Below are 21,535 nucleotides of genomic sequence, written 5' to 3'. Positions count from 1 at the left end.
TAACAATAGGCATAGAAATAATATTTTTACTACTACTGCTATTGCAATAATAATAATAATAATAATAATAATAATAATAATAATACAAAAATAGTAGTAATAATAATGCCATAGTAACATTAGTAGTATCCCTATTACCATTACTCTAAGAGAAAAAGCAGTAGTAGTAGTAGTAACATTACTGTTACTAGTCTTAGCACAACAGCTAGCATTGCTAGCATAAATAGAGCAGTACTTATAGCTATAGTATTATTATTGTGATTCATACTATTGCAATAAATAACACCACTAGTCACAATAACAGTAGCAGTGATAGCAATAATCCCAACAACTACTACTATAGTAATACGCACAAAGCGTGTATTATACAGGCAGTCCTCGACTTACAACATTTTGAGTTATGTTTCACACCTACAACCTTTTTAAATTGACCCCGTTTCAACTTTGATGTGAGTTTCGACTTTACAACACTTGATCTGATGCCACGCCACACCAGTGAACAAGTTCGCTGCATCACCCATCTCCCTGGAGAACGTCTGTCCAAACTTCCTTGGACATTTTCTTTAAGAAAGCAGATGAGACTCCAGAAAAACCTGCAGCCAAGACTCCTGAGAAGACTCCAGCCAAGAGCCCTTCAAAAAGTCCAGCGAAGTCACGACAAAGAAGTCCTTCCAAATCAATATGATTGCTATTTACAACATAAATACATGATTGTAGCTATATTACTCATTTATAATTGGTTGAATTGAAAATTCTGGGTTATTTTTGGTGAAAATAGGGTATTAGGCCTTGGTTCAGGAACCAATCCCCCATTTATAATATTGATTCCTATGGGAAAATCGGTTCCGAGTTACATTTCGACTTCAGACACAGTTTTCAAGAACCAGTTGTGTCGTAAGTTTGAGGACTGCTTGTATTTACAAACAAGTGGGACCTCTATCAGGAGGGACAAAGCAATTTGCTGTGTTTATTGAGACTACAACAGCATTAAAACAATACATACATATAGACATTTATTCTCGTTCTCTCTGCAGGTGTTATAGTTACCAAAGTCAGTTGCTCAATATTTGCTCTAGGTGGCCAGCCTAGGCATATTGAGATCCCATTGGAAGCAAGGTGTACAGACACACCCATGCTTCCGTGAAGTTTGCAGAGTGAGTTCCCACCTTTATACTGTTAAGTCTCTTCTTTCATAGAGATTACAAGTCTTTGTTTGAGACTAGGGTACTTTTCCATTCTGGCATGAAGTCAAGCTCATGCATCATTGCCCCAGGCGCTAGCATCATTCAGCGTTCCTCTGTTATCACGGAGTAGGCCATGCCCATCGCAAAGGGAGTCCTGTAGCCTTGGGATGCTGTCCAGGCCTTGTTTTAAGCTGGTCTCTGCTGATGATCTCTTCCTCGTCTGGCACCAACTGGTTCTTTAGCCATCTTCAGCATGATCTGCCATTTGGTAACTTGCTTACTGACACGTATTCATAGCTTGCTCTGCTTTTACTATTGATTCTACATTCATTCATCCATGCATCCAAATGTTATGAAAGAATATAAAATATAATAATCAGAGTATAGACGAATAACTTGATTTGTAACTAGACATAAAATAACTATTCTATTTATGCTAAGCAATAATAAGTGGGGTCCAAGCCTTGCATTGCATAACAATAACATCTAAATAAAACTAGATAATAATACATCTAATTAAAAGATTAATACGCTAGTGTCAGTTCAACACTATTCTTATGTAGAGGCTAGTCCCAGCCTATCCAGAAAGGCTCAGGACATGGCCACACACCCAGTGCCTGGGAGGAAGGCTTAAAAACAGGACACCCCCTGACACACGTAGCAGAAGCGGGTTGAGGCCAGGATTCGCAGCCAGCTCCGCGTGGCAGCCAGCAAAGCCCACATGCCTGGAATGGCCCCGAGCAGAACACAGGCACAGCTATGCCCAGGTCACCCCCAAACCACTGGCTGTCCACTCCACCCTCATGTCAAAGCCCCACACCCCCCACACAGGCATTTTTAGAAAGGGAAGAAGGAGGATCCAGGGAACTAGATCGGTCAGCCTCACTTAAGTCCCTGGAAAAAATCATGGAGCAGATCCTCAAGGAATCCATTTTGAAGCACTTGGAGGAGAAAAAGGTGATTAGGATAAAGTAGCAGGGATTCACCAGGGGCAACTCATGCCTAAACAATCCAATTGCCTTCTATGACAAGGTGACTGGCTCTGTGGATGCAGGGAGACTGGTGGATGTTATATACACTGATTTTAGCAAGGCTTTTGATATGGTCCCCCACAAAATTCTGGCAGGCAAGCTAAGGAAGTATGGGTTGGATGAATGGACTGTAAGGGGGAAAGAAAACTGACTGAAGCACGGGCTCAGAGGGTAGTAAATCAATGTCTCGATGTCTAGTTGACAGCTGGTCTTGCATGGAGTGCCCCGGTCCTGGGGCCGGTTTTGTTCAATGTCTTCATCAACCTGGAAGATGGCACAGAGTGCACCCTCAGCAAGTTTGTAGATGGCACCAAGCTGGAGGGAGCAGTAGATATGCTGGAGGACAGGGCTAGGATTCAGTGACCAAGACAAATTGGAGGATTGGGCCAAAAGGAATCTCATGTGGTTCAACAAGGACAAGTGCAAAGTCCTGCACTTAGGATGAGACAATCCCCTGCACTGGGACAGGCTGGGGGCAACTGGCTGGGCAGCAGCTCTGCAGAAAAGGACCTGGAGGGACAGGGGAGAAGGAGCTGGACAGGAGCCAGCAATGTGTCCTTACTGCCAAGAAGGCTAATGGTATCCTGGGCTGCATTGGTAGGAGCACTGCCAGCAGATGGAGGGCAGTGATTCTTCCCCTCTATTCAGCACTGAGGAGGCCACATCTGGAGTCTTGTGTCCAGCTGTGGTCCCCCCACACAGAAAGGATGTGGAGACGTTGTAGAGAGTCCAGCAGAGGGCAAGGAAAATGGCTGGGGACTGGGGGACAGGACTTGTGAGGAGAGGCTGAGGGAACTGGGCTGATTGAGTCTGGAGAAGACTGAAGGGGAATTTGATAGCAGCCTTCAACTCCCTGCAGGGGGTTGCAGAGAGGCTGGAGCTGGACGGTTCTTAGTGGGGGCAGATGACAGAACAAGGAGCAATGGGCTCACTAGGAGGGTGGTGAAGCACTGGAACAGGTTACCTAGAGAGGTGGGGGAAGCTCCATCCTTGGAAGTTTTCAAAACCTGCTTAGACAAAACCTTGGCTGGGATGATGTAGTTGGGGCTGGTCCTGCTTGGAGCAGGGGGCTGGACTAGATGTGACCTCCTGAGGTCCCTCCCAACCCCAACTTTCTAGGATTCCTTTCAGGAGTTATTGCTCCCTGCAGGGGATGCAGCCCTGCTAACGTTTGGCTCTGGACAAGAGACAGCAGGCTTTCCTGGACCAGAAGGAGAAATGGGACCAGTGAGTCTAGTGTGTGCTTGCACCCATGTGTGTCTGCCCTGCACTCCCTAGTGAGGAGACAGAGGCAACTTGAGCTCTGGGTGGCTCCCAGTCATATGAAAACCATATATTCACTCAGGATGTCCAGAAAAGGCACTCTACTGGCCCCAGGCTTCTTCCAAAGGGCAGGGGCCTTGCTGCACAGTAGTACACAGGGAAAAGAGGCCTTGAGCGTGACCAACTTCTGCGCCAAAGTGTTTGCAACAATCCTTGGACCATGGTGAATCCTCAAAGGGAAAGGGCTGGGAATTCACAGGGAGATCTGCCCTGGAAAGGTTCTGGGCCTTGATTGGTTCCCATCTCACAGCTCTGGAGAGGGTCAGGAGACCAGACACAGGGATATAGTGTTCAGTGCTGCAGCTTTCTGACCACAGGCTGCATTACAGAGTGCTGCGAAGGGCAGGAAAGCAGAGAAGTGGCAGGCACCCAGGGGTGCAGAGCTCTGGAGAGAAACTGAAAAGCAAAACATGCCAAGATGGGCTGAGGGGTAGCAGCAGCACCTCCTTGCAGGCCCCAGTGGGCACAGGAGGGCCAAGGACAGGTCCTAGAGGCACTTGGAGCCACCTGTCTGGGGGAGGGCACCCTACTAGGAAGGCGCTTCTGCCCCGAGAACACTGGCTGCTTTTAGAACGATGGCAAAAGCACAGGCTCCAAAGTTGATACAAAGATAGTCTCCTTACAGGTTCCCCCAGTGTCTGGGCTGGCCTCTGCCCAGTGTTTCCTCTTGGCCCCTCCCCACAATCAAAGCTTGGAAGCCAGCCTCTGGATCCTTCTAGTTCTGGGGTGCCCCACAAGGCCCAAAGGCTGCGTGAAATCTTTCTGCATTCCAGCAGCAGGAGGCGGGAGCTGAGCAGGCAGGCATCCCCAAGCCCTCCCTGCACTGCTGGCAGAATTATGGGTGCTCCCCAGTGTGGATGCACTGGTGTTTGGCCAGGGTGCAGGAGTCCTGGAAAATATTCTCATGCATAGATCCGCAGTGTGGCCTCTCTGTCATGTGGAGGTGCTGGTGCTGCCTCAGGATGGAAGACTCTCTGAATCTCTTCCCCCATACAGAACAATAATGTGGCTCCTTCCCTGTGTGGATGCACTGGTGCTGGGCAAGGTGGAAGGACTGGATGAAACTCTTCCTACACTTGCAGCGCTTTTGTGGCTGTGCTCCTGTGTACTTATGCTGGTGATTCGCCAGGCTGAAGAAGTGAGTAAAGCTCTTCCTATACACAGAGCACTAATGGGACTTCTCCCCTGCATGGATGCGCTAGTGCTGGGCCAAGTTGGAACACTAGGTGAAGCTCTTCCCATACTCAGAGAACTGACCTGGCTTCTCTCCTGTGTGGATATGCTGGTGTCTGGCCAGGTTGGAGGAGTGGCTGAAACACTTACATACTCACAGACCTCATGTGGCTTGTTCCCTGTGTGGACACGCTGGTGCTGGGCCAGGCTAGAGTGGGTGAAGCTCTTCCCACATTCAGAGCACTGATGTAGCTTTTCCCCTGTGTGGATCCGGTGGTGTTTGGTCAAGCTGGAGGAGTGGATGAAACTCTTCCCACACTCAGAACATTGATGTGGCTTTGCCCCCGTGTGGATGCGCTGGTGTATGGTTAGTTGGTAGGACCGGGTGAAGCTCTTCCCACACCCATGGCACTGATATGGCTTCTCCCCTGTATGGATGCGCTGGTGCTGGGCCAGGCTGTAGGACCGGGTGAAGCTCTTCCCACACTCAGGGCACAGATATGCCTTCTCTCCTGTGTGCAGACACCAGTGCTGATCCAGGGTCGAGAGGCAGCTGAAGTCCTTCCCACATTTGGTGCACAGGTGGGGCTTCTCCCCATTGTGGCTTCTCCTGTGCAAAACTAGGAGAGAAGGGCAGCTAAAGCTTTTCTGGCACTCAGGACAGGGGTGGGATCTGCCCTTGGGCTCAGCGGGGACCTCCCACTTCCCTCCGAGGCCCTCCTTGCTTGCTTGGTTCAGATGCAGGGTGTCCCTCTGGTAGAGCTTTCCCTCATGGCTCTTCAGCTCCACAAATTCTTCCCTGTGCCGAGGGCTCCCTCTGGCTTCGCTCCCTTCTCCACTTTCACGCCCAAGGAGAGATGGAGCCTGCTTCCCTGCTTTATTCTCCATATGCTTTTGGGGCCATCCCTGGCTCTTGAGCCATTGTTCTTCCACAGATGTCAAAGACTCCATCTCACCCAAACTCCCTAGAGAAGTCTGGGCTGGCTCCAGATTTGCTGGCCCTGCCTTAGGACTGTGCTCCTCAGGTCTGCTCAGCAGCCAGGCGCCCCCTGTGCAGGGAAGAGAAACTCTAGGTTAGTCCCTGCCCTGCTGGCACAGGCCAAATGCTGCTATTCCCTCCACTGCGATGGGGCTGTGAGCTTGACTGGACCTTGGCCCTTGTGTTTCCTTATGAGAACAAGCTCTTCCTGCCAAACCCCAAGTGCTAGGGGTGAGAGAGGGACAAATCCCTGTGCCAGGCTAATGATCCCTGCTCAGTGGAGGTCAGAGCCAGACTGTCAGGGTTTCTGGCCCAGCTGTCAGACCCATCCCCTCAGACTCTGCTGGGAGAAGCCCACGCAGGACATGTGCGTTAGGACAGGACCTCAATGGCTTCCTGCTCTAATGGGACCAGGAGACCAGAGGCAGAATCAGCATAGAGGAAGAAGGAGGCTCTCCAAGGGCTGCTCTGCTGCACAGCACTGGCAGGTCCAGGAGGAGATGATGCCGAGCCCTCTACCTGGCCAGACCGACATGCTCCAGAAGCCAAAGGGTATTGGTGAGACTGCGGTCCTGTGCTCAACTGTGGTGTCTGGCAGTCCTGATAGCAGCATCTGGTACTAGGGTGTCCAGCCCCATGATGGATTTCTGGGGCTCACCAGCAGTCAGGGGTCTGTGGGGACCAGCTGCTTCTCCTTGGGCTTTTCTACCATGTGTTTCATCTCTCCTGCCTCCAAGACCTGTTCTGGGAGGGGAAGACTTAGAGCTGCGGCTCTCCCTCCTCAAAGGAGCAGGGCTGTGCCTGCTACTTGCTTCCAGGGAAAGGTCTGAGGCACAAAACAAGTGCATGCAGCTTTCCTCTGCTGACAAGGCCCAAGTGGCCTCCACATCACCAGAATCTGCACTGGGACCAAAGGCCTTGGCATGAACCTGCATGTGGCCTCTGTTGAGTCCCAGGCTGTTTGACACACGCAGCCCAGAGATGAAACACAAAGACACGAGCCATGGGGGATTCACTTCCCTTGCAGCATGAAAGCTTGTGAGTCCCACCTACTGCACAGAGCCATCCAATACAACCCAAGACCAGGATTCAACACCAAGGGGCACTACAGAGAACCCCAGCCCCACTCTTATCCTACAACAGCTACGCTGAGATTTTATCCACCATGTTGATTTCCATGGGGGAAATACAAATCCCATCATGCCCTGGGAGAGGGTACTATAGAGGTATGGCTACTTTGGGCTGGGGAAAATCAGCTCTTAGATTTTGGTTTTCATTCAGCAACATAAAGACCATGGTATCCCAGTGAAACCAGAGCTATACTTAAACATCAAGACAGCAAACACACCTGTACCCTAACAGCTTTGGTGAGAGGGAGAAGGAGGAAACAGCTGCTCATCTCCACAGTTTGGAATTTTAGTGCATGGAAACACCTGCCTGAACTCATGACAGAAAATGTTATTTGAGATCAGCACCTGGAAGGGCAGTGCAGGGCAAGTTCCAGGCCCCCTGTCACTCTAGGCAAGGAGCATGTCTGAGAGGGGAGTCGGGGGAGGGGACCACCACAACTCACCTGGTGACAGGTCCTCCAATCTAGAGATGTCCCCATGGTCCTTCTCATCACTGACCCAGAGCTCCTCCTGTCCTCGCTGCATGCAGAGAATTAAGTCAGGCATGGGACCTCGATATCCTGTTTGGGGCAATGTTTAAGAGGGTTCATGACTGGGTACTGGATGAAATATAACCAACTGGGATTTAGGGAATGGATGCAATGATCTCAAGGATTCTATCCGGGCCTTGAAGGACAAGGGAGGGTGGATGATTAGGATGAAAGAGAACGAGTCACAGGTGATGGCCTTTGTCACCCAGGTGGTGGGGGCGGGGACGGTTGTAGGAAACAAAGCACCAACCACTCTGAGGTATAAGACGGGCGTGAGACCGACAGAGTTCCCAGGGACAGGGGCGGACATGCAGTGACCTGTGATGTGATAGAGAGCAGAAAGATGAAGCTCTCGCTATTTACAAGGCACCAAAACAGAGAGGCTGGACACACTGGCGGCTGGATAACATCTGTCTTATCAGTGTCATTCCAGGCAAAGGAATGGGAGTGAGTTTCTTCTCTGGGAAGGTTTAAAGCTGGGCCTGGCAGGGAACAGAATTCAGGACAGATGGCTGACCACAACACTTCTCTCTGGGAGAGAGGGGCACTCCCCAACAGGGCAGAGGAAGGGAAGATGTTATAAAGCTGTAGCGGTATCAAAAGCAATCATCCCATCCAGCAGGAGGATCATCCCAGGAGGGGAGAGGAGTACACAGACATTTGGTAAATCCTGCTGGGTTGGAAACAAAGGTCCCAAGAGGCCTAGATACAGGTAACAGAAGGAGACACCTTGTAATTGTGTTGGCTGACCTAGAGAAAGCCTCAAAGCCTTTCCCCAAGGAAGTCCTTCAGGAGAACAGGAGGGAAAATAAAGTGCTAAAATGGCAAGGTGGCCTCCTAAAAGTCCCTCAGCTCTGCCCACAAGCCAAAAAAAGTCCTGTATCACAGACCCCTGGGAAGTGGCAATGGGTTTTCACCACAGAGCTGTGGAGAGGATGTGGTTTCAACCACCAAGAAAAAGTTTGCAAGGACGAAAGCGCAGAGAAGCAGGGAGAAGACAATAAGCATCAGCGCTGACATGGCTGCAGGGAGAAGCAGGAAAGAGCTTTACCCAGGGAAACGAGAGCTCGGCAGTTTCTCAGCATCTGGTCCCGGTACAGCCCCTTCTGTGCATCCTCCAGCAGCTCCCACTCCTCCCGCGTGAAGTACACAGCCACATTTTCAAAGGCCTCCCGGAGCTGCAGGCACAAGTGTTTCCCCATCAGTGTCTCCTGTTCCAGCTGCCTTCAGACCCCACCGCCCTCTGGGATCCCTCTATGTGACAGCTCTCTGCACACTGGGTCATGACGCACTGGGTGCAAAATGGGATGTAGGTGCAGTTGTGGACGTAGGGGTGCAGGTATCTACCCTGGTGCGGCTCATCACGTTCTATGTGCTTGGGTCTTTGAGGCACCAGCTTTAGAGCCAGGGGCCCTGGCTCCACCACTGTGGCCAGGACTTCCTGCATGCCAGCACCCCTGGCTATGAGCACTGGGGAGCGAGCTCTGGGATATGCTGGCTAGGTGTGGTTGCAGCCCCCGTCAGAGGCTCATTGGTCCTCAGTTCTTTCTGCTCCCCAAACTATTGACAGTGCCCCTGGCTCCTCCCAGGCATGGCCCCAGCTGCTCTCCCACCCCCAGCTGGAGCTGGTGCCCTGCTCACCTCCATGCTCTCCCCCTGCCTTGCCAGCCTGCCCTGCCCCTTCTGCAGCTGGCCCTGCTCAGGGCTCAGGGCGCCCCTCTCCCCCAGCCTCCCTGGGGAAGTCCTCGGCAGCTCCAGGTTTGCAGGCCCTTCTTCAGGATGCTGCTGATGAGCTCTGCCCAGGGCCCCTGCATCTGCGGGGGGAAGAGAAGGCACAGGTCAGGCCTGGAGGAGTGGGAAAGCCCTGCTCCTCTCCCGTACGGGCTGGTGACTGTGACAGCCAGAGCCTTCAGCACGTGGGAGAGTGGGGAAGACGGAGGACAGGCACTGCAGCACCCAGACCCATGCTCCGGCCAGCACCTGGCTTCTCATCTGACTCAGGGTTGGGCGTGGACTCCTTTGTGAGGCCATGGGGTGGCTGGTCCCGAGGCCCTAGGCTGTCCCTCTGTGCCACCTCCTTCAGAGACACATCTGGAGGTTGGGTCCATAGCTGCTCTGGCCAGGAATCACCAGGCTGCAGCAGTGCCCTGGTGGGCTGCATCCTGTCTGAGGTCCCCTCCTCCACCTTCACACTCACTGTGACCTGGGGACAAAAGGCATGTGTCACTGGGGAGCTGGGACTGGGAGACTGGGTGACAGGAAACATCCCTCAGGCACACAGAGACGGGGAGCAACAGCATGGATGATTTGGGTAAAACTTGTGCACATGGAGTTTCTTAGCCTCTGCCTGCCACTGCTGAAACCCCTCATCCAAGGTCACCGCCTTGGTGCAGGTCCCCATGCCACGCCCCCAGTCCCTGCTCTGCATCTCCACACCTCCCCTCTGCCCCCCACCCCCCACCAGCACAGGCAGACCCCCGTGGTCACCCCTGCCATGTCCCACAGCCAAGAGCCCCCAGCTATGTGCAGGACTGGATCCAGTCCATGCAGACCCCTCCCCATTGTCCTCTGGGAAAGTGGGTTGCACCACCTGTCCAGGCCCCAATCCGGTTCCAGCACTACAGAAAGCAGTGTCCAGCCCCTGCCTTCAAGCACTCAGCCTTGCCAGTGGCCCCTCACTCCTGACCCGCAGCCCCTGTCCCTCCTGGAGCCCCTCACTCCTGACCTGCAGCCCCCCCCAGCCCTGCCCGTGCCCCTCACTCCCAACCCCTCCCCCACTCACTCCTACCTGCTGGGGGATCTGCCCCCTCCCACCTCGGCCCAGTGGCACCTGCACACTGACTGCCCTGCCTCTGCCACCGCCCACTCCTCCCTGCGCTGCTCCCCTTTGGGCATGCGCACCAAGTCCTCCGTGTGAAGAATCCGCCAATGCTCAGATGGAAAATGAGCCACTGGCTGGAGTGGGGCTGCGGGTCAGGAGTGAGGGGAACCAGCAGGGCTGCGGGTGCTGTGGGTCGGGAGCGAGGGGCACTGGGAGGGTAAACAGCCTTACCGATACAGACCCTGTTTCCAAAGGCAGGAAACACAGCAGCTTCCTCTGCCTTCCCGGGCGAGGAGCCCCTTGGATGGTGTTCTACACACAGGGCGTACTGTGCGAATTAAAAACAAATCTCATCAGGGGATAAGGCACAACACTGTGTTTATTAAAATATAAAACACAGAGAGAAACCAAGGTTATCCGCTTCATTCGCTCATACATACATACCTGTTCATTCATACATTCGTACGAAAGAAACAAACACACAGACCGTCCTCCCAGTGCCCGTGAGTAAGGTGAAGGTGTTACCAAGTCTCAAGTTGCTGGGAGTAGTTTGGCGGCCAGCCAGACTGACCACAGGGGATGGAGTCAGGTCTTTTTGGACACACCTGACACTCCTCTTTGCAGGCAGACAAATCTGAAGCTTTGTTGTTCTCACCCATTTCTACAATCATACTTCTTCATACAGGTCTGTGGATCCCGCTAAGTCAGACAAAGATCATCCCTTCTGCCCTGTTGGCAGGTTGCGATTGTAGGGCGATTCCTTCTTGCTCTGCGTTCTGCCCTCTTCAGCCTTTGAAGTTCTTAGACTGGTTTTGCAAGCTTCTTTCATACATCAGTTCTGTAGCTTCTTTGTAGACTTGTTTTTCAATGCTTTGGCTGCTGGAAGTCACAGAATTCCCAACGCATTCAAACAGAAACAACCAATATGCAGAATTCATCACATACCTACCAGACACGCTGCAGGCCTTGCATAAGCATTATTTTTTTGTGTACTAGATTTACGCTATAAAATCATGAGACCAAAAGGTTGGGTAAACTTATGCTGAGCAATAGGGGATTTAAAAATGGACAGCTAACCTTATGGTTACTTAATATCGGATATAAAATTGTAATAATTGATTAAAACATCATGAAAAATAAATCCTAGGAAGGTTAACCTTATCTTAATAGCTAAATAGTTCATTATAAAAATAGCAATAAAAAGCAATTAGCAGCATAAAGTAATTATAGCTGTTGTAATACAATGCGCTTGCATTGCCAGCTTCCTCTTTTTAGCCCGTTATCACGGTCCCTCTTGAGCCAACTTTCACATTTCTATTTTTCGCCTGACACAGATTGGAAACACAAGATGCAGCAAGATTACTTCAGCTGCTGCCTCAGCAAGTGGAGGAAGGAGCCGCTCAGGTCTGGGCGGCAGGGGGCTGCAGGGCTGCGGTGGCAGGGAGGAGGGCCTGGGCCAGAGGAGGAGATGGAGGTGAGGGGGCTCCAGTGTGTCCAGGGGCTGCTGGGGGGGGCGGGGTGTCCCTGGCGCCGGCCCCGTTGCCCGTGCCGGGGCTGCCGGGAGCGGGGCAGCGTGGGGCTGGGGCCGGGTCGGTCCCGGTCCCGGGTCTCCCGTCACCTGCTCCGATCCGCGCCGCCTCCTGCCGCGCAGGCGGCCCCGCAGACCCGTGCGGCAGCGGAGCGGAGCCCCCGGCCGGGACGAGGCCTGTGGGGCGGACGAAGCGGCGGCTGCGCTGGAGCCCCTGGCAGCCGCGGGCCTTCCCCTCGCAGCCCGGCGCAGCCGGAGGAGCAGGACCCGGCCGTGTCCGGCGGGAGCGTTATACGCTCAAGGCATCCACTTTATAGAGAAGAGTAAGCAGGATCGTTTTCAGGGGCAATACGCCGCGTGGACGGAAGTGTAACAACAGATTCAACAGACTAAATCATTACTAATAAATTGCTCTCATGCAGACTAGAGCACCTTACCTGTCAGATTTACACACACACACCCACGTACACACACCATAGCAGCAAAAGTCACTCCGCAGACATTCAGCTGTTACGGCGGCCAGTTCTGCACGTGAGCCGGGGGCAGCGCGGCCGAGCGGAGCCCCGCGAGGCCGCGCCCGAGGCCGCCCCGCCCAGACTAGCTCTGCTGCCTCTTGCGTCAGCGGAGGGCGGGGCAGTCAGCGCGCAGGCGCCGCCGGGTCGAGGTGGGAGGTGCTCAGGTGGGTGGCGGTGTGTGGGCTGCGGCCGGCAGTGCGGGGCGCCTCAGGGCTGAGGGGGGCGGGACGTGGCCCAGGGGGTAGCTGGCGGGGGGCGGGGAAGCGTCCTTGGCGCCGGCCCCGTTGCCCGTGCCGGGGCAGCGTGGGGCTGGGGCCGGGTCGGTCCCGGGTCTCCCGTCACCTGCTCCGATCCGCGCCGCCTCCTGCCGCGCAGGCGGGAGCTCAGCTGGTGCCGGCTGCGCCCCAACGCGGCAGCCAGGAGCCGACGGTGGAGCTGGGGGCGCTGGGGCAGGTCCCGGGCAGACGCAGGTGCTGCGCACTGTGGGGACCTGCACTAAGGCGCTGACCCAGGCTCAGGAGTTTTATCTAGGGCTGAGGCCGAGAAGGTCCATGCGCGAGTGTTTCACCATCGATGCTGTCTCCGTGTGCCAGGGGATGTCTCCTGCCGTCCCGTCTTTCTCAGTCCCAGCTCCCCAGTGACACGTCCTTCTCATCCCCAGGTCATGGTGAGTGTGAAGGTGGAGGAGGGGACCTCAGACAGGATGTAGCCCACTGGGGTGCTGCAGGCACCTGGTGACTCTTGACCAGAGCAGCCACAGGCCTGAACTGTGGACATGTCTCTGGATGAGGCAGCACACACAGACAGCCCACAACCTTGTGGCCCCAGAGAAGAGCCCTTGCCTAACATGGAGTCAGGTGAGCATCTGGCTGGAGTCCAGAGCATGGGTCGGGGTGCTTCAGGGCTTGTTCTCCTTCTCTCCCGTCTCCCATGTGCTAAAAGCTCCAGCAGCAGGGAGAGGAGCAGGGCTTTCCCCTGCCAGCAGCACCAGGCCTGACCTGTGCCTTCTCTTCCTCCCGCAGGTGCAGGGGCCCTGGGCAGAGCTCAGCAGCAGCCTCCTGAAGAAGGGTCTGCAAACCTGGAGCTGCCGAGGACTTCCCCAGGGAGGCCAGGGGAGCGAGGCGCCTTTAGTCCTGAGCGGGGCCAGCTGCAGAAGGGGCAGGGCAGGCCGGCAAGGCAGGGGGAGAGCATGGAGGTGAGCAGGGCACCAGCTCCAGCTTGTGGGGGGGGAGTATAGCTGTGGCCATGCCCAGGAGGAGCCAGAGCTGCTGTCAAGTGTTTGTGGAGTGGAGAGAGCTGAGGAGCCAGGAACCTTTGGTGACGGGCTACAAATGCACCCAGCCAGTGCTGGCTGAAGCCCTCTCCCCAGTGCCAATAGCCAGGGGTGGTGGCATGGGAAGTCCTGCCAACAGTGGTGAAGCCTGGGCCCCTGGCTCTAAAAGTGCTGCCTCAAAGGGCCGAGCACATAGATCGTGATGAGCTGGGCCAGGGCAGACGTGCTCCCCTCTGTCCATGGCATCTACATCCTGTGTCAGTGAAGAGGGGTGGACTGTGTGTCATGGCTCAGGGTGCAGAGAGCTGTCACATAGAGGGATCCCAGAGAAGGCAGTGGGGGCTGGAGGCAGCTTGAAAAGGAGACGCTGATGGGGAAACGCTTGTGCCTCCAGCTCCGGGAAGCCTTTGAGGACGTGGCTATGTACTTCACGCGGGAGGAGTGGGAGCTGCTGGAGGATGCACAGAAGGGGCTGTACCGGGACCAGATGCTGAGGAACTGCCGAGCCCTCGTTTCCCTGGGTAAATCCCTTTCCTGCTTCTCCCTGCAGCCATGTGTGTGCTGATGCTTAATATCTTCTCCCTGCTTCTCTGCACTCTTGTCCTCGCAAAGTTTTCCCTAGGGATTGAAATCTATGTCCTCCCCACAGCGCCGTGTGTGATCAGGCCACTCTTGTGTTTCACACCGACATCTGCTCCCTTTGATCCAGCTGCCTTTGCCTGAGTCTTCCCCGTTCCTGTCACTCCCAGTGCTTCCATATCCAGCCGTGTCTTGGCAAGGGGATCTCCCTTTCCCTTCCCAGTGTGGTCGTGTCATCTCCAATTAATTGGGCCAAAAAATTAACTGCCAACTGTTCCTTGGGGAATGCTTATGATATCCTCCCTGTCCTGCCTAGCTTGTCCTGTCCCACATGTCCCACTCATGCTCAGTCAGTGCTGTGTAGACCCCCTTCTTCCTCACAATGGAAGGGAATGGAAGTATTATCAGCCTCTGCCGCTACCGCCCCAGGGATTTACATTTCCTTGACTCCATCTCTGGTGCCCTGTGCACATGATGGAACCTGGGTACTTTTATCACCAGGTTCCTGGAAGCTTCTGCCCACGTTCCTTCCTGATGTCATCATCTCCACAGGCCGCAGGCTCTGGCTTGGCTGTCTTTACTTGGAGACCTTCTCTCAAGCTCGCTCTGTCGTTCTCAGTTGTCTCGACCTCCTCCCAAAATCTGTCTGCATGTTAGATGCCTGGTACGGTGATAAAAAGGGGTGGGCTTGGTGCAGAGCTGATGAAAACCTGTTGTCTTTTCTAGAGGGTCTCTGATACAGGGCTTGTTCTGGCTTGTGGGCAGGGCCATTTCAGCCATTTCACAGGGGAGAAAGCCACATTATATGAGGTCATCTTGCTTTTCTGGTGCTTTCTTTTCCCTCCATATACCCCAAATGACTTCCTTAGGGAAGGGCTCCAGCGCTTTCTCTGGCTCAGCCAAGACCATGTCAACCACTTCTATGATTTTTGGCTTTCTTATGCTATAAAAGATGTCTCTTCATGAGCAATGTGTGCCCCTGACAGCTGAGGGGGCACGGTGGCAGCAGGAGCATGGTGGTGGTAAGAAGGGGAGCTCCCACAGACACCCCTGGTGCTGTTGGTGGTGGTGGTTGGAGGGGTGGAGGTGGCAAGTGCTGACCATGGGTCGGTGACCACCTGCAGACGCTGCTGGCAGCGTCAGCAGTGGCCAGCAGGGATCGTGGACTGCCTGCAGACACTGTCAGCGGCAGGGTGGCAAGTGGCGACTGCCCATAGCGAGTGCCTTTTTGTAGGAGGTGCACCACCACGCTCAGGGGGGTGCGTGTGCACCCCCTACACGTCACCTGTGTCTTCTCCTGCCTTCAGATGTCCGTATCCAGGACTCCCTGGACCTTTTTTCCAACCCTTCAGAATTTACCCACCTGTGTGCACACCCTTCTGGTTCGATCTTCCCATTGGATGGGATAATTGCTTTTGTTGCCACTACAGCTGTTTCCTTCCTCCGCCCTGTTGGGGAGTGCCCCTCTCTCCCAGAGAGAAGCGTTATGGTTCGCCATCTGTCCTGGATTCTGTTCCCTGCTGCCAGGCCTTGTTTGAAACCTTCCCAGAGAAGAAACTCACTCCCATTCCTTTGCCTGGAATGACACTGATAAGACAGATGTTATCCAGCCACCAGTGTGTCCAGCCTCTCTTTGTTTTGGTGCCTTGTAAATAGTGAGAGCTTCATCTTTCTGCTCTCTACCACATCACAGGTCACTGCACATCCACCCCAGGAACTCTGTTGGTCTCACACCCATTTTATACCTCAGAGTGGTCAGTGCTTTGGTTCCTATGACCATCCCTCACCACCTGGGTGACAAATGCCATCATCTATTGAAGGCTTCTCCCTGCAACACCTTCTCTTTCACCCTAAATGTCCACCCTCCCTTGTCCTTTAGGCCCCAGTAGAATCCTTGGGTTCATTGTGTCCATTCCCCAAAACTGAGTTTGTTATTCTGCATCCAGTACCCAGTCACAAACCCTCTTTAACCCATTGCCCCAGACAGGATATCGAGGTCCCAAGCCTGACTTAATCAGCCGCATCAAGCAAGGACAGGAGCTCTGGGTTGGCAATGATGAGGGCTGTGGTGACATCTCAAGGTCAGAAGACCTGTCACCAGGTGAGTTGTGGCTGTCCCCTCTCCCGACTCCCCTCTCAGAAATGCTCCATGCCCACAGTGACAGGGGTCCTGGAACCTACAGACCTGCCCTCCACTGCCCCTCTGGGATGCTAGCCTCTTAATAGGTTATGCTGTCAGGAGTCCAGATAGGGGGTTTTCCCACACACTGAAATTCCAAGCTGTGGAGATGAGGAGCAGTTACGTTCCTCTCTGCCTAACTACAGCTGCAAGGGGACAACCGAGTTGACTGTCTTGATGGTTAGGCACAGCTCTGGTTTCCCTGGGGTTCCATGACCTTAGATTTCTGTCTTCATTTGGCAGTGTAAGAGTAGATTCCCCAGCACCTCAATAACACCATTGCCCAAGTGTGGAAGAAACAAGCTTCACTTTATTGTTTGGTCATGAAGTTGTCAGAGAACTTTATTATACAAGCAGCTGCTGGGGAAAGCACTGAACAGGCAGAGCTTCCTCTTATCAGTCCTGCATGCCCCGCCAACAGACAATTGAAGCAAGCTTTTTATATGTTTCAATTCAGGTCACATGACGCAAGATAGAACAAGTTAAAGAAAAACTGGTTTGTACCAGAAAGATGCAAGAGGGCATAGACTGTGGTTTGACCTATTGACCTCATAGGCCTACTCAGCTCAACAAGGGAAAAGGGTGGGAGAAAGAGCAGATTGCAAAATAGGCGGGGAAAAAGCAATCATTAGCAAATAGTACACTAACTCAAAGAAGTCAGCAGAAATTAAGGCCTGGGGTTTTCTTCTTCCACATTTCCCCCTTTTGTAGTTATAGTACAACCGATGAGATTTTGTAACCGTGTGTTGGGCAACAGACTGCAAGTGAGCTAGTGGGAGAACAGTTTAACTTATGCATCCTTTGAGGCACAATGAAACTTGTTTTTAGGTAGAGTATCTTTCAATGCTCCCTTTGGTGGTGGGAGAAAACTCCCTGGGGTTCATTGTCTAGCTGCATAGGAACCAGACAACCACGGGTAAAGATTACTGCAGTTTATTTGCTCGAGCAATGACCATTAAGCCAGCAGAGGCAAAATGGCCCCCCCTCAAGGGTGAGGCAATCTTTTACACTCTTTACAATAAGGCAAGACTACAGGGTTAACAAAAGCAATACTTGGGCGGTGCTTCACAGATCTTCATAACAGCATATTTCTATTAAGCTGAACTAGCACTTTTAAAAAGCTAAAAGTTAAGTAACAGTAACATTATATGTTAGCAAGAACTTGCAGTAGTAGATACTTCTTAAGGACACGATCACTGTGCTTAGAACAATGGCTTCTTTGTCTTATCTTGTTCTTTGCTGTAGCTGATTTTACAGCACACAGACACAGATCCACTTGCTGCATTTTACTCAAAAAATGCTTAACACAGTTAAAATGATTACTTGACACAAGCAAAGGCTTAGCTATCATTCTGCCTTGTGGTCAGCAGCATTGCTAGGCCACAAGTCATGCCTTGTATTCAGCTGCAAAGCTAATACTTAATAATTCAAATTATTGTTAACAGTATGCTATCAGAAAACTATTCTATTTCAGGGTAATAACAAACATGCTCACTACAATCCCCACTCTGTTCCAATTTTCCAGAGGAAATTTTGGAACACACTTTTAGGTATTTAACTTTTTGTGGGGTTAGGTTTTAATGACTGATGCTGGATATTTATACAAACTGACCATACATTTTTACTTGCCTTTGCATAAACTGTTGTCCTAGAGAGCATAAACACTGAAAACAGCACAACAGGCAGATTACAGTTATAACAATTCTGATTAAGCTTAGCATAAAAGGTCTAAGCCATCCTGTAAGGGAAGAGAACCAGTTAGTAAGCCAGCTAAGAGATGCATCTTTGGGGATTTTAGCTACATCTTCGGCTTTTTGGATATGTACAGCTGTATCATTGAGGTGGGTTTGTACTATGGTAAAAGAGCTGTTAACCCGTACATAACATTCTGGTCCGATAACCGCACAAGCTCCCCCTTGAGCAGCGAGGAGAAAATCAAGGGCTATACGGTTTTGAATTACTATTTGTCGGAGTTCTTCTTGGGTGCCAGCCCAAGGCAGCAACGGCCTTCGAGAGGTCTTTGTGACCTTCGCTGAATTCGTGAGCTATGATTTCTATCACAGCTTGGAGGCATAATGTAAAGTTTCCAAGACACACAGTGCCTATTCCTGGGAGCATACTTGCAAGGGAACACCTGAGTAATACTCCCTTGGTAAGTGGAACTTTTTGATATTTGTCTACTATATCATGGCTTTCTTGCAAATCCCTCTTGTTTCGCCACCTGCCCCGTGGAAGGTGCGTGATGAAGGACGTAGAGGGTTTTAGCAGTGCCGGATAGCAGATACCTTTTTCTTTGGCAGGGATTTTATGATAGGCGTGGGAGCCACAGACCCAGTATTGTCCTTTTAAAGCAGCGAGGTTTGAATACTTAGGAGGTATTCGGCCCCCGTTTTCTAATCCTAGCACCCTGCGTTCACCCTAGATTTAAAGGAAGGATTTGCAGTTCCGTTGAAGAAGCATTGTCCCCGGGAGGTATCAGTGTACAAACAATATCACAAAGTATTATTTAAAGAGGAGATGGGGGTACAGATAGGATTAGTGCCCTTGGTTAAATTTTGCTGCTGTAGAAATCATTGTAAGAGCTGCAACAGGTAGGAGTTGCTGTATCATTATTACGCCAGTCTCCTCCAATTGAACTAGTAAAATAGTGGTGACATATGCTGGTGCCTAAATTGATGCAGTTTGATACTGAGCAGTTTACATAGAAACACCAATCTCCAACAACAGGCTTTACTAAAAGGAACTCCTGCTGACTTTGGTCCCAAGCTTGGTTATTAGAGGGGTTTAAAAGTGACTCGATGGGAGTCATGGAAATTCCTCCTTGGGTGTGGAGAGGAAAATGACTGCACACCCAACAGTTACTTTGGTTTTTTGCTTTAGCAGCTCTCTCAACGTATTGGAGGCACATATTGTTATCAGAGATATGGGCAACAGTAGGTTTAAGAGTAGGCTTAGCCTGAGGAGACTCTGCAAATTGTCTGAAAACTGGGTGGCTAGGCTTTATACAATATTCTGTTCCGTAAGTAAATACTCGGACTTCTGCTGAACTATAGCAATGTGAGGGAGGAGATCAGCGGGCAATGTTGACCTTCTCGTCTATTTCAGAGAGTTTGATTGAATTGCTTATCCAGACACGAAAACCTCGGGCACCAGGATTAGCACATCTGCAGCAACTAGTAGCTATAGCCGACCCCTGTGAAAGACTTATTTCTCCAGCAAAGAGAAAGATTAGAAATAACATAGTTATAAGAGCCATATTATAACAAAATCAGCACAAACAGTATGAACAACCCTGCAGCTCCAATAACTGTTCTTCTGGGGCATGTTACAGTCCTCCAAGATCTTTTGTAAGGCAGCCAGGCAATTTGGGTCAAATGATCCATTTTCTGGCCATTGTCTTCCCAAATCTAACTGAGACGTATGAGACGTCTAATTAATTAAACAGAGTTCTGCCATACGAGACTTGGACAGTTCTGCCCGTCCCTCCAAATGTTTCCAATTCCTGACCATATAATCAAGGGGTGAATATCCTAGGCTAGAACCCATGATTATATCCAAGCACAAGCAGTCTTATTTCCCTAAGTCCTACCTGCCTAGAAGCTGTTTCGTCCACGTACAACAACCGGTGTTCTCGGACCCCGCTGGCTTTCTCTGTGAGGAGGGGCATCTCGAGTCCAAGACCCTAGTCATTGGCCGTTATAACAGCATTTCTACCTTATATCCATGTCTTTCGCCTTTCGGCTAGGCTGCCGGCTCTAACAGCGTTTAAAGTAGCAGACGGACACCCTCAGACTGCTTCCAGAGACCTCTAGAGGTAAAACCAGAAACCCAGAAACCAGATAGAAACCAAAAACATACCTGACCTGAGGTACTCGCCAGTACCGTTCCTTTACCCGATTTGAGGATCCCGCCTTATTGGTCCTGAGGGGACCATCCACCTCCCAAGACTGACCCAAATAGGTGAACTCACCTGGTGCACGCTGGGGTGTCAGGGGGTGGAGGTCTCCAAAGGCTCCAAGCTAGACAGGTCCCATCTGGGTCGCCAAATTGTGGTGGGAGAAAACTCCCTGGGGTTCATTGTCTAGCTGCATAGGAACCAGACAACACGGGTAAAGTTTACTGCAGTTTATTTGCTTGAGCAATGACCATTAAGCCAGCAAAGAGGCAAAATGGCCCCCCTTCAAGGGTGAGGCGATCTTTTATACTTTTTACAATAAGGCAAGACTACAGGGTTAACAAAAGCAATACTTGGGCGGTGCTTCACAGATCTTCATAACAGCATATTTCTATTAAGCTGAACTAGCACTTTTAAAAAGCTAAAAGTTAAGTAACAGTAACATTATGATATGTTAGCAAGAACTTGCAGTAGTAGATACTTCTTAAGGACACGATCACTGTGCTTAGAACAATGGCTTCTTTGTCTTATCTTGTTCTTTGCTGTAGCTGATTTTACAGCACACAGACACAGATCCACTTGCTGCATTTTACTCAAAAAATGCTTAACACAGTTAAAATGATTACTTGACACAAGCAAAGGCTTAGCTATCATTCTGCCTTGTGGTCAGCAGCATTGCTAGGCCACAGGTCATGCCTTGTATTCAGCTGCAAAGCTAATACTTAATAATTCAAATTATTGTTAACAGTATGCTATCAGAAAACTATTCTATTTCAGGGTAATAACAAACATGCTCACTACACTTTGGAACAACTGTGAGACTAATCTCAATTGACCCAGCATCACGTTAGAAATATCTGTTGTGTTTTTTGCAGGATGCACTAAGGTTACAATTGCGTAGCAACAAAAGAAGTACTTGTAGAAAGAGAATAAAGCCGAGGACCATGATTGCGATATAAAATAATTTGGCCCCAAGTCTGCCAAACCAGTTCCAAAGACTTCATTGATCGGTTTGGTGTAGTTTAGCAGCTTCTTTTTCAATAATTTTGGCCTGGTTCTCAATAGCACTAGAAACATCTGGTATATAAACGCAGCATTCTGATTTTATTAAAGCACACATACCTCCTTTGCTAGCTAATATATAATTTAAGGCGAGTCTGTTTTGTAGAGTCATTTGTCTTATTTCTTTTATTTCTTTACTTATTTCACGGAAACCAGTGGCAGTAGCATTAGCTATTTTCTCTAGGGATGCTGCAACTTTTTTTATTTTGGACATAGCTAAGCCTGTGCCATAGTTGGGGAACATTATACCCCAAAACCTTTGATTTTCTGTGATTTTGCAAACATTGCGAATTCTTTCTTTAGGTGAGATCTAATAGTAAAGGCAGGATATGC

General features: G+C 51.2%; 2 protein-coding genes across 7 annotated transcripts in view; one reads left to right on the top strand and one right to left on the bottom strand.

Moving 5' to 3' along the window:
* Positions 1–939: 939 nt before the first annotated feature.
* Positions 940–12,295, bottom strand: LOC102572263 (zinc finger protein 3-like). 6 transcript variants are annotated; one of them, XM_059717863.1, is made up of 8 exons: positions 12,137–12,295; positions 10,616–11,050; positions 10,413–10,499; positions 9,331–9,553; positions 8,992–9,164; positions 8,402–8,528; positions 7,264–7,380; positions 940–5,760 (listed from the first exon to the last, which is right to left on the bottom strand). In XM_059717863.1, the coding sequence occupies exons 2-8, from the start codon at positions 10,625–10,627 to the stop codon at positions 4,496–4,498; spliced, it is 2,004 nt and encodes a 667-aa protein (XP_059573846.1). In that variant the 5' UTR covers positions 10,628–11,050; positions 12,137–12,295; the 3' UTR covers positions 940–4,495. The 6 variants fall into 6 exon arrangements, with proteins under 6 accessions (XP_059573846.1, XP_019343267.1, XP_059573845.1 ...); XM_019487722.2 differs by having other exon boundaries at positions 10,777–11,050; XM_059717862.1 differs by having other exon boundaries at positions 10,777–11,047.
* Positions 12,296–12,359: 64 nt separating this feature from the next.
* Positions 12,360–21,535, top strand: part of LOC106737995 (zinc finger protein 420) — a 27,711-nt gene continuing 18,535 nt past the window's right edge. The window contains 5 exon segments of the mRNA XM_059717855.1: positions 12,360–12,378; positions 12,876–13,071; positions 13,237–13,409; positions 13,882–14,008; positions 16,054–16,167. Coding sequence (XP_059573838.1) covers positions 12,990–13,071; positions 13,237–13,409; positions 13,882–14,008; positions 16,054–16,167 — 496 coding nt within the window. The 5' untranslated portion in view covers positions 12,360–12,378; positions 12,876–12,989.

This window comes from Alligator mississippiensis, chromosome 15 (assembly GCF_030867095.1).
Source record: "Alligator mississippiensis isolate rAllMis1 chromosome 15, rAllMis1, whole genome shotgun sequence".
NCBI lineage: Eukaryota > Metazoa > Chordata > Crocodylia > Alligatoridae > Alligator > Alligator mississippiensis.
Note: the sequence above shows the minus strand (reverse complement) of the source record. Positions and strands in the feature narration are given on the sequence as shown.